The 10,409-nt window shown below is 34.0% G+C and overlaps 2 protein-coding genes and 1 pseudogene across 3 annotated transcripts; 2 read left to right on the forward strand and 1 right to left on the reverse strand.

Annotated features, from left to right (window-relative positions):
- Nucleotides 1-1,055: 1,055 nt before the first annotated feature.
- Nucleotides 1,056-2,142, forward strand: LOC147938852 (RPW8-like protein 3). The gene is made up of 2 exons (XM_087467107.1): nt 1,056-1,426; nt 1,652-2,142. Exons 1-2 carry the CDS (start codon nt 1,131-1,133, stop codon nt 1,995-1,997), a joined length of 642 nt encoding a protein of 213 aa, XP_087323233.1. The 5' UTR covers nt 1,056-1,130; the 3' UTR covers nt 1,998-2,142.
- A 4,085-nt stretch (nt 2,143-6,227) lies between these two features.
- LOC147938853 (RPW8-like protein 3 pseudogene) lies at nt 6,228-7,154 on the forward strand (annotated as a pseudogene).
- A 447-nt stretch (nt 7,155-7,601) lies between these two features.
- Nucleotides 7,602-10,314, reverse strand: LOC104711592 (serine/threonine-protein kinase SRK2D). 2 transcript variants are annotated; one of them, XR_015566892.1, is made up of 9 exons: nt 9,795-10,171; nt 9,413-9,487; nt 9,217-9,318; nt 9,062-9,115; nt 8,841-8,950; nt 8,571-8,663; nt 8,375-8,479; nt 8,173-8,271; nt 7,602-8,083 (listed from the first exon to the last, which is right to left on the reverse strand). XR_015566892.1 is itself a non-coding variant. In XM_010428290.3 (9 exons), exons 1-9 carry the CDS (start codon nt 9,969-9,971, stop codon nt 7,793-7,795), a joined length of 1,089 nt encoding a protein of 362 aa, XP_010426592.2. In that variant the 5' UTR covers nt 9,972-10,314; the 3' UTR covers nt 7,602-7,792. The 2 variants fall into 2 exon arrangements, 1 of the variants encoding a protein (XP_010426592.2); XM_010428290.3 differs by having other exon boundaries at nt 8,858-8,950; nt 9,795-10,314.
- Between the last annotated feature and the right edge of the window lie 95 nt (nt 10,315-10,409).

Consider the following 10,409-nt stretch of genomic DNA (forward strand, 5'->3'; position numbering starts at 1 on the left):
AATTCATTGCGGAAAAGTAGAAATGACAATCCAATTTTAGAAATAGTGTAAAAGCTTGAAAACACTAAAGGGCAAGAGAGAGGGAAAAACAAAGAGTTGAAAGAGACGAGACAAATAGTAAACATGTCCTACATATAGAAAGATCGACAATAGATCTATCAAATGACGAATGACCACAGAAGAAGACTGTTCAGATCGATCAAAAGGCATTTTCAACAGTAAATGCAACTAATGTGGACAACAAGATGAGTTAACCCCTCATCATGAACGGTTTGAGGCATCTTAAGATGGGCACCATGCATTGCATAAGTGCAGACTGGTAAATCTAGCTGGGGAAAGTGACTTTTAGAGGACAAAGATGACTGTGACACCATCGTTTGATGGGAAGAACCTGAACATTTTTCTCGTTTATGAATTATTATGATGACCTTCGTGATAGGATTGGATGAGCAAGGTCCTACCAAAGCTACTTTCCTGATATAAATACTTTTACTGTAATTGGTAGAGAAGATGAGAACAAGATAAATATCACTTTCCCCAATGAATAACACATGTTTACCTCACGGGTCTAACATCTACTTTAGAATAGTGGGACTTTCCCAATTTGTGATTTTGCAGCCTGTGTCACTTTAAGATTTGATGTACCATTGTTCCCAGTAAGACCATTTGAATTTTGTTCCTGAACCAATGATAGTTGTTTCACGTTTTCACTTAATATAAACTATATAACACATCTGTGATTGACAACAACAACCAAAATGTATCAAGATTAGCTCAATCCTAACTTACTTTGGTTGCATAACACAACCTAAGGCCCATTTAATAACTTTAAAAGCCCAAATTTTTTTTATTTAGTAGCCTTATTCTTACACGATGTTGATGATATAATAAGTGGATTATAAACATTAAGTAGCCAAAACTACATATGTATAACGTATGCTTTGTATAAATACGAAAGAAGAAGAAGATTGGTTACAACTAATTTGTAAATTAAGCTTTGGGAGATGGCACGTGCGTGCCCTACCTACTTTACATTTAGATCCGCCCCTGTCACTCCTCCATACATTAATCTCGAAAGCTGAAGCCCATCTTCCTGATCATAATCGCGATTATTCTAATTTCCAAGAATAATGTCAGTTGTTGAGATTGTGGTAAGGCCTGCTCTTGGATTTGTTCTCCAAGCCCTTCATTATGCCGTCAAAAAAGCTATAGATAGATCTTTAACCTCAGCATACATCTTTGACCGTCTCGATGCAACAATCTTTAGGCTCACTCCGTTGGTGGCTCAAGTTGATAAGCTTAGCGAAGAAGTGGAAGATCCACAGAGGAAAGTTATTGAAGATCTTAAGCATCTCCTTGAAAAGGCTGTTTCTCTTGTCGAGGCTTATGCAGAACTCAGACGCAGAAACTTACTTAAGAAGTTCAGGTTTTGTATACAATATAGTTACATAAATTTCTTAGTTACATAAATTTCTTTCGGTATATATGAAGGCGCCTCACTTATTTCTTAGTTTAGTACTCTTGAAAAACCTCTTAAGGTATAAGAGAAGAATTGTTCTTTTTTTTTTTTTTTTTTTTTAATGAAATAATATGTAGTTGTGTTTTATGAAATAACATGTGTACGCATCATTTTTGTGGTTTTCAACTTTAGGTATAAGAGAAGAATCAAAGAGTTAGAAGCTTCATTAAGATGGATGGTAGATGTGGATGTTCAAGTCAACCAGTGGGTAGATATCAAAGAACTCTTGGCCAAAATGTCTGAAAGGAACACTAAACTTGAGGAAAACACGCGTCAACCAACAAACTTTATGTGTTTCAAGAGCAGTAATAGCATATCACAAAGTAATAATCAAGATATTGTAGAAGAAACAGACCAACCTTCAGAAGAAACCGCTGAATGCTCGAGTGATGGATCTAAACCGAAGATTGATATCCAAATTCGCTGGAGCTCAAGAAAACAGAACAAAGACCACGAAATCCGATTCGTTATGAAGTGATGATTTCTTGACGTACCAATTGTGTCAAATCACTCTTAGACTTTTTTTTATAATGTCATATCTAATGTCATATACTTTTTTTTTATAAATTGTGCCGATTGTGATCAAACAAAGAGAATACATAAATATATTACACATTACATTACATATATATATATATATGTGAATCCAAAGTTTGTAGAGTTAAAAAACCAACAAAACGGTCCAAAAATGAACGATGGAGGTGGAGCTAAGACAAAACTCCACTGGTGTGTCTCAACAGTACGGACAAAACAGACTTTTGTCCTCAGAATCTCAGAGAGCATAAACTATCTCTCCACTACTGTCAACATCAATCTCAGATTCAGAATCAAAGTCATCCATGTCATCGTCTAGATCAAGATTATCAGCCATTCCATAATTTCCTGAGATTATTCCCTATGCGTAGCGTTTTTAATCCTTGAATTTACAACACTTTTTTATTCTGTCTTTGCATTGCTTTTTAATTACAATTTTGATTTAGCATAATAAAAAAATTAATAAGTCTATTGTGTGATATTGAGTCTCTTTGACCCCTATAGTATTACAATTGCAAGGCTATTAGTACCATTAGGGTATTACAATTTGAACATATCATATTTAACATCCGTGTTCTGGGATTATATTTTGGGTTGTGGTGAACAAACCAAATGAGTGGATTTTAATTAATTTCGGTCTAATTAAACCAACACCCAAATTTCTTTTATCAAGTGATGCCTCTTCTCCTCTCTTTTGTGTGTGGTTGTCGAAATGGTTATGATCAGAGAGAGGGAGATAATGATAGAGAACTCTTGTTATTTGGTGAGAATGAGAAAGAGATCAACAAAGCTTTGTGTTAAAGAGAAAGAGAAGGAGCAGAATTGTTATGGTTTGGGAAGAAACGGTTTCGACATACCAAATCGTTGTCAAAGATTATGAAAGTTGGTAGAGTTATTCCTGAGCCTTTCATCGTCATTCTCCTTTTTACTGAAGTGAATTTGGGTTTAAACTCCGTGAGTTATTGGCAGTTTTCTGAAACACGTTTTCTCAGACGCGAGTTGGGACCATCCATGATTGTAACTGAGATCGTAGTCTCGTCTAGCTTCAAATCAGCACGAAATTTTGTGGGAAGCTTCGTGATGTCTAGGGCTAGCTTATTACTGGAGGGATTTGATAGTTAACGATTGGTTTTTATTTTAGGGTTTCGTCTTTGAGACTGTTCTTTCTGATGTTTCTGTCCAGTTTGCTTCAAGGTTGCTTTTGGTTGTGTGACTTGTCGTAGGATGTTTCTGGACTGTTGCAGAAGCAAGGAGAGTCTCTCCTGATTGTATATGTTGTTAAAATCAGCTTGCTAAGGTGAGTGCTTGACCATGAGCTTATCTGAGCGATTAGGCTGTATGACTTGTTTTGTGTGATGATGTGTAGGTGTGGTGAATGTGTTATTGACTGTTCTATTTAATGGATGATTTGTTATGTTTTGTTTGTGGTTGTACTCTTGATTTGCTTGTGTGTATAACTTGGAAATGAGAGGATCGCCTCATTGGGTATTTCTAGTAATACTCACGTATCTCAATTGTTGTTTTTGGTGTGCAGGTATGTGACGTGGAATCATGGCGATGAGAAGGAGAATGATCTAGGGTCTCGGTTTTATTATTGGTTATATTATTTTGTTGTTGAAATCTTGGTTAAGGTGCTAGTTTGATTTATATTTTTACACTGTGCATGTTGATGTTTGTTTTATATTAATTTGTTGTTGGTTAATTGTTTGAGTTGTAATTAAATATTTTGAGGTATTTAATTGTATTGTTACTATAAATTATTTTTTAAAAAGAAACGGGTTGGGTTGTTTCATCGTACATCAAGAATTATTACTTCAAGACGAAGTGGATTACAGATTACTTGAACGAAGTGGATTACAAATTACTTGAACTCCAGCGAATGTGGATATATATTAATCTTCGATTTAGATTAAATATTTTCTTTTGATCAATATGTTTCTTCCACTATATCTTGGTCACTACTTTGTGGTATATGAATGCTTTTGAAAAATATACAACTAGGTAACAACTTGCACTATGTGCGAAATAAATCAATTCAAATAAATTTGCTATGAATAAAACTATTATCCGGATCCAAAATCCGTATTTGACAAACAAAATATGTAACTAATTTTTTTTAAAATTTATTACATTTATTTTGTATAAGAATACGTTTCACCCATGAAATATTTGAATGTAGAAAAAGTTTTAGCATGGTATAATATTGATAAAATGTTACCATTTATGAAAATGTCTTTTTAGGTTTTTAAAAATCAAATATATATATTTTATGTTTTATCGAGTAACCATAATAACTTTGCATGTTACTTATGGAATCATAAAAACATACATTGTATTACTCAATAATTTAATTATTTATTATTATTATCTGTTAGTAACAATCAGATTTAAAACTCATTTTTAATGATAATCTAAACCAGTAAATCACACCCATGGTAGAAAAATAACCAAAACTATAATAGGGATAAAGTTATAATCAAGCTGAAAAATAGACCACACAAGACATGAACAATTTTTTTTCTTATATATATAGTTTTTTTTCTTACAACTTCTACAAATTTCCTAAGAAATTGTTCACCGTTCCTAAGTTTACACCACCACATGTTTACCTTCTTTTATACTTCTACTTGTGTAGAAGTTAATAAAATGTCACATGTTAAATAAGACCTATGTTTTTCCTACCATAAATTAACCTATGAAATACTGTTCATAATAAATTGGTAGGAAACTTTTCTACGCATTTCTTATGAAATTCATACAACATTGTATTCGTAGAATACTTTCCTACCAAATTCCCAAGAAATTAATCTTAAGACGTTGCTTCTGGTGTCTATGTATACTTCATCATCCCCTTTTAGATTAAGGGAGCTAAAGAAAAAGTATTACCATCCATATCAGTATCACCAATAATTACTCAAATCTCATCTATTACTCTAATATATATTAACTATATATTATTCTATGTAATCCCTTTAATTATATTCTTTGGTTATGGTTTGTTTTTATATATAAGTTTTATCATTCTATTCAATACCAGAACAACAATAATAATACAAATCTTATTTTCTCTATTCACATGCTGCTTCCAATTTCCTACGACAATCGTCTCTCGAAAAAATCAAAAGTATATGGTAGGAAATCTTTTCAACCACAATTTCTTGTTGCATGCATCGTTCACTTAAAGGGCGATTTTGCCCACTAGCCAACTTAGAAAACATAGTAAGGAAAATAGCACTATAACATCGAAAATAAAAGAAAAAACCATCACACTATGTGAAAAGTCAGATGGGGTAAACGTGAATGACACGCTCAGCCACAAAAAAAAAAGGTTTCAATTTTTATTTATTTATTTTTTTTTTGGATAAATAACATATACCTCCTTACATTTTAATTACAATAAAATGTTTCAGTTACTGGCTTAATTTCATATCACCACCACTATACCAAATTTCATTTTTTCATGTAATAACATACAAATGTTCAATGTTCTTTTGGTACAAGAGAAGAATCAAAAGAGTTAGGACAGTTATAGATGATAGATGAATCATGCGTCAACCGAGATATTGTATTAGATCTGATGAGGATATTACTAATCAGAACATAGTTGGAGTCAAAGATGGCTGCTCAAATGGCAATCCTAAATCTGAAGATGGAGAAACCAAATTGCGAACATCACAAAACGCGTTTTGTTTTGCCTTAAAATTTTCATGTGGCATATGTGTCATAGGCCAAAAAAAAGAACTGAAATAATCAAATGTAAAAATTTGACTGATCATATGTTAAAAAGTCATAGATTTGAGTGTTAGTGTTAATGGTAGGTATTTATTTACCGAAATTGTTTGTATTTACGAACATTGCATTGATCATATACATTACACACATGATGAGCAAATCTACATATGTATGACGTACGTCTGCAAAGTCATCAATCATTGAGAACGATTTTCACATCTTCTTCGTAATTTAATGAATTTTGACGTGCTTTAATACCGCAATGCAAGTTGATATAGATCCGTCTATTCCTTTCACATAGAAGAAAGAGAGATGATCGATCGGTATAAATTAGTGTCTTTAGTTGGGTTAAACAAAAGACTCTTCAATGGTTCCATGTACATAGATTCCTCCTCCATATATATACATACACCTCGAGAGCTAAAGAACTAATCTCAAGAAAATGCCGATTAGTGAGGCTATTATAGGGGCTTCTTTAGGAGTTGGTCTCCAAGTCCTTCAAAACGCCATCAAAAGAGCAAAAGATAGATCTCTAACCACAAGATTTATCTTAAACCGTCTCAAGGATACAATCACTAGTATCACTCCGTTGGTGGCTCAAATCGATAAGCGCAGTAAAGTGGAAGATTCATCATTAAGGGAAGTCAACGAAAGTCTTAAGCTTCACCTAGGAAAAGCTGTTTCTCTTGTTGAGGGTTATGCGGAAGTCAGACGCATAAACATATGCAAGAAGTACAGGTTTGTATATATTACTTGAAATCCATAAATTTCTTTTGGTTTATATATGTGATGTCGCCTAATTTATTTAGTTTAATGGTTTTGAAAAAAAAAAAAAAAAAAAAAAAAAACTTCTTCTTTGTGGCAATTTTTGTTTGTTTGTTTGTTTGTTTGTTTTTTTTTTGTCAAACCGATTTCTAAGTTAACACCATTAAAAACTTAGATTGATAATTTGATACCATGACATGCATAGACTGACAACTTGATATCGTGACATACATAGTCACATAGACTTAGTTTCATGATGTTCAAATAAGATCTCTTAGATTATAAATGGTTAACTCGGTTTCAATTTAAGACCTAGAATTTTTTGAAGTTTAAGTCTGTTGTTTTTTTCAGCTTGATTTGCTGTATCCAAATGATAGTTTGGATCATAATTTTTTTTGTTTATTTAGAAGATCGTTAGCGGACAATGATACATAACCTAGTGGTTTGTGCTAATTAATGGTTTCTATGCCATTTCCATAATGCCCAACACTAAATCTAACAAAACCTATATCATGTTCTATACAATAGCATGTGAATAATAATTTTGTTGTTTATCTTTAGGTACTGGAAGAAATTCATAGAGTTAGAAGCTACATTAAGATGAATGGTAGAAGTGGATGTTCAAGTCAAATCAATGGGCAGATATCAAAGAACTCAAGGCCAAGATTTCTGAAATGAACACTAAACTTGACGAAATCATGCGTCAACCATCGGATTGTACTTGTTTTAAGAGCAATCATAGCACATCGCAAAGTACTAGTCAAGATATTGTCGGAGAAACAGACCCATCTTCCGAGAAAAGTGGTGAATGTTCAAATGATGGATCTAAACCGAAGATTGATATCCACATCGGGTGGAGTTCAAGAACACGGAACAAAAACCACGAAATCCGATTTGTTTGGAAGTAATGATTTCTCGATGACCCAATCATGTCAAATCTCTCTAATGTAGTGATATGAATAACATAAAATGTATGTAGATTCAACTTAGGAATAATTTTCCTCAAATTTCTAATGCCATATATAATTTGTATAAAATGTGCCAATAGTGATTAAACAAAGAGAAATACATAAATATATTACACATTACAGTACATTACATATATGTATGTGAATCCAAAGTTTGTAGAGTTAAAAAAACCAACAAAACGGTCCCAAAATGAAGGATGGAGGTGGAGCTAAGACAAAACTCCACTGGTGTGTCTCAACAGTACGGACAAAACAGACTTTTGTCCTCAGAATCTCAGAGAGCATAAACTATCTCTCCACTACTGTCAACATCAATCTCAGATTCAGAATCAAAGTCATCCATGTCATCGTCTAGATCAAGATTATCAGCCATGAAATCATCAAGGCAACGGTTACGAACAGTTGGAATCGTAGCCTCTGATATTATCTGCATGATTGTGTCAAGGCTCTGCATCGGCTGCTCTGGTTCTTGAAACTGACTTCCCATTCTGTTCTCATCCATCAAGTCACCTGGAAGATTCTTCAAGAACCATTTATCGGATTTGATCTCTGGAATTGTGATTCTCTGCACCACATTGGATCTCTCAATTTGTTTATTCAGAACTCAAAAATGCTTTCAAGAACAGAGTTTTTTTTCCAAAGAGTAGGACTTACTGTTGCAGGATCAGCAACGAAAATCCTCGATATTAGATGTCGACATTCTGGTGAAAGGTGTAAGTCCTCTGGGATTGAGTATGTGACACTAAGGATTCTCTGCGTTTTAGGGTCAACGAAGAAGCAAACTCAATACAATCAAGTTTGAAGGATAATGAGTATAAGAAGGTGGTGGATAAAGAACTTAGAAAAAAAGCTTTACTTGTATTGTCTTTCGATAATCTCTTGGCTCTTGTGGATCCTCAAATGGATATGCTCCAACCAACATTATATATAAGGTTACGCCACATGACCATACATCTGCAAGCTGGGTATTGTAACACCACAAAATTCAGTGACAACTCAAAGAAAATATTGTGGTATAAATGTAGACAGAGGAATTGGTCTCAGGGGCTTACCTTGCCATCATATTCCTGTCGAAGAAGAATCTCTGGTGCAATGTATGCAGGTGTACCAACAGTTGACTTTGGTTGGGAATGAAGAACAGAAGACTGAAGAAAAGAAATGCATCGGTTAGGGCTTCAATGATAAATCAGTAGTAGGAAAGACATGATAGGCAAAAGAACATGAGAAAATAAGAAGCACAACGAGGAGTCTCAAGATGTTCCCCACTGATTTGCGCAGGGCCATGTCGAAGCATATACAAACTTGGAATTCAGAGAACAAACCTTGAGAGAAATAGTACCTTGGAATATCCAAAATCACATATTTTCAAACGAGGGGCAGGGCTTCCATCCAACAATGTATTCTCCAGTTTCAGATCCCGATGGCATATTTGCTTCATAGGGAAATCAAAACATAATATTACCAGAGTGAATCATTAAACTCTCAGAAAGAAACAAAAGAGAAAGAGAAAAAATTCAAACTAAAAGAACATTGCTCTGCACACCATTGCATGACAATAGCTAACACCAGATATAAGCTGCTGAAAGAAGAACCGAGCCTATACATTAAAACAAAAAAAAAAAAACACTCAAAGATCAGTACTAGGACATCGATACCGCAACACAGAAGTAAGAGAAGTAAGATAATCAGAATCAAAACCTCATCTTCACTAAACCTCCCAGCATTACAAATCCGCTCATAAAGTTCTCCACCAGCAGCATACTCCATAACAATAGCTAAATGGGTAGGCGTCAAAATCACCTAAAACCATAACAAAACACAAAACAAACTCAAACCCCTCTGCCTTACCACATACAAAACACACAAAGGAAGAAACATCAAAGGTGTATTATACCTCTTTAAACCTGACAATATTAGGATGCCTCAGTGATCTATGATTGATAATCTCCCTCTGAACATTCTCATCAATCTGTTAAACACAAAAAGTATTATCACAACAAATTCAAATACAAAATAAAAAGCATTAAACTGAAACGAATTAAAGAAAGGAGAAAACTTTGGAAGCATTTAATCATAGTAACAGAAAACAGAATTAAAAAAGCAAACTGGATCAGATAAAAAGGGAAGGTACTAAATCTAGAAACTAACAAAAAAACCGAAACTTTGGGGATCATCATCATCATCATCATCATCAGCATCACTAAAAGCCTATAAATATCAAATATTTTAATCCGTATTGAAATATTTAAGTAAAAGGGTTATGATAAAAAGCAAACCTTTTCACCTCTCTCGATGTACTTAACAGCAACAAGCTCCTTGGTAACCCTATCGGTCATAAGACGAGCTACGCCGAAGTTACCAGACCCGATGTCTTTGACGAAGTCGTAACGATCACTGTCGTGCATAATCGGTAAATCAATCGGCATGATCGGTGTATTACTCCCCGGATCCATTTTTTTTGTTTCTCTCTCTCTTAGTCTACTATTTCTCAAATCACATCAGATCTCTCAGTAGTAGCTGAGAATCTAGAAGAGGAAGAGGAAGGAAGAAGAAGAAGAAGCTTCCAAGCAAAAATATCTCAAAGAAGGGATTTGGATAAATTTGGGGGTTGGGGGAAAAAGATTGGATCAACAAATGAGAAAGACAAAAGCCAATTATTGGTCGCTCTCCAAGTTAGATAAGAGGACAAAGAGAGAGAGAGAGTGCTTTGAAACGACGCCGTTTTTGTTTTGTTTGATATTTTTAATCTGTTATTGATACGACAAAAGCCGCCGCGTTTTGTTGATCTTTTAAGTTGTTTTTGGCTTCACTCCATCTTTGTCTTGTAAAAGATTTTTTTGTTTATCCATAATTCACTACAAGAAAATTGGGTTTTAATAGCATCCGAATAA

Source organism: Camelina sativa, chromosome 9 (genome assembly GCF_030686135.1).
Source record: "Camelina sativa cultivar CO46 ecotype springtype chromosome 9, ASM3068613v1".
Lineage (NCBI taxonomy): Eukaryota > Viridiplantae > Streptophyta > Magnoliopsida > Brassicales > Brassicaceae > Camelina > Camelina sativa.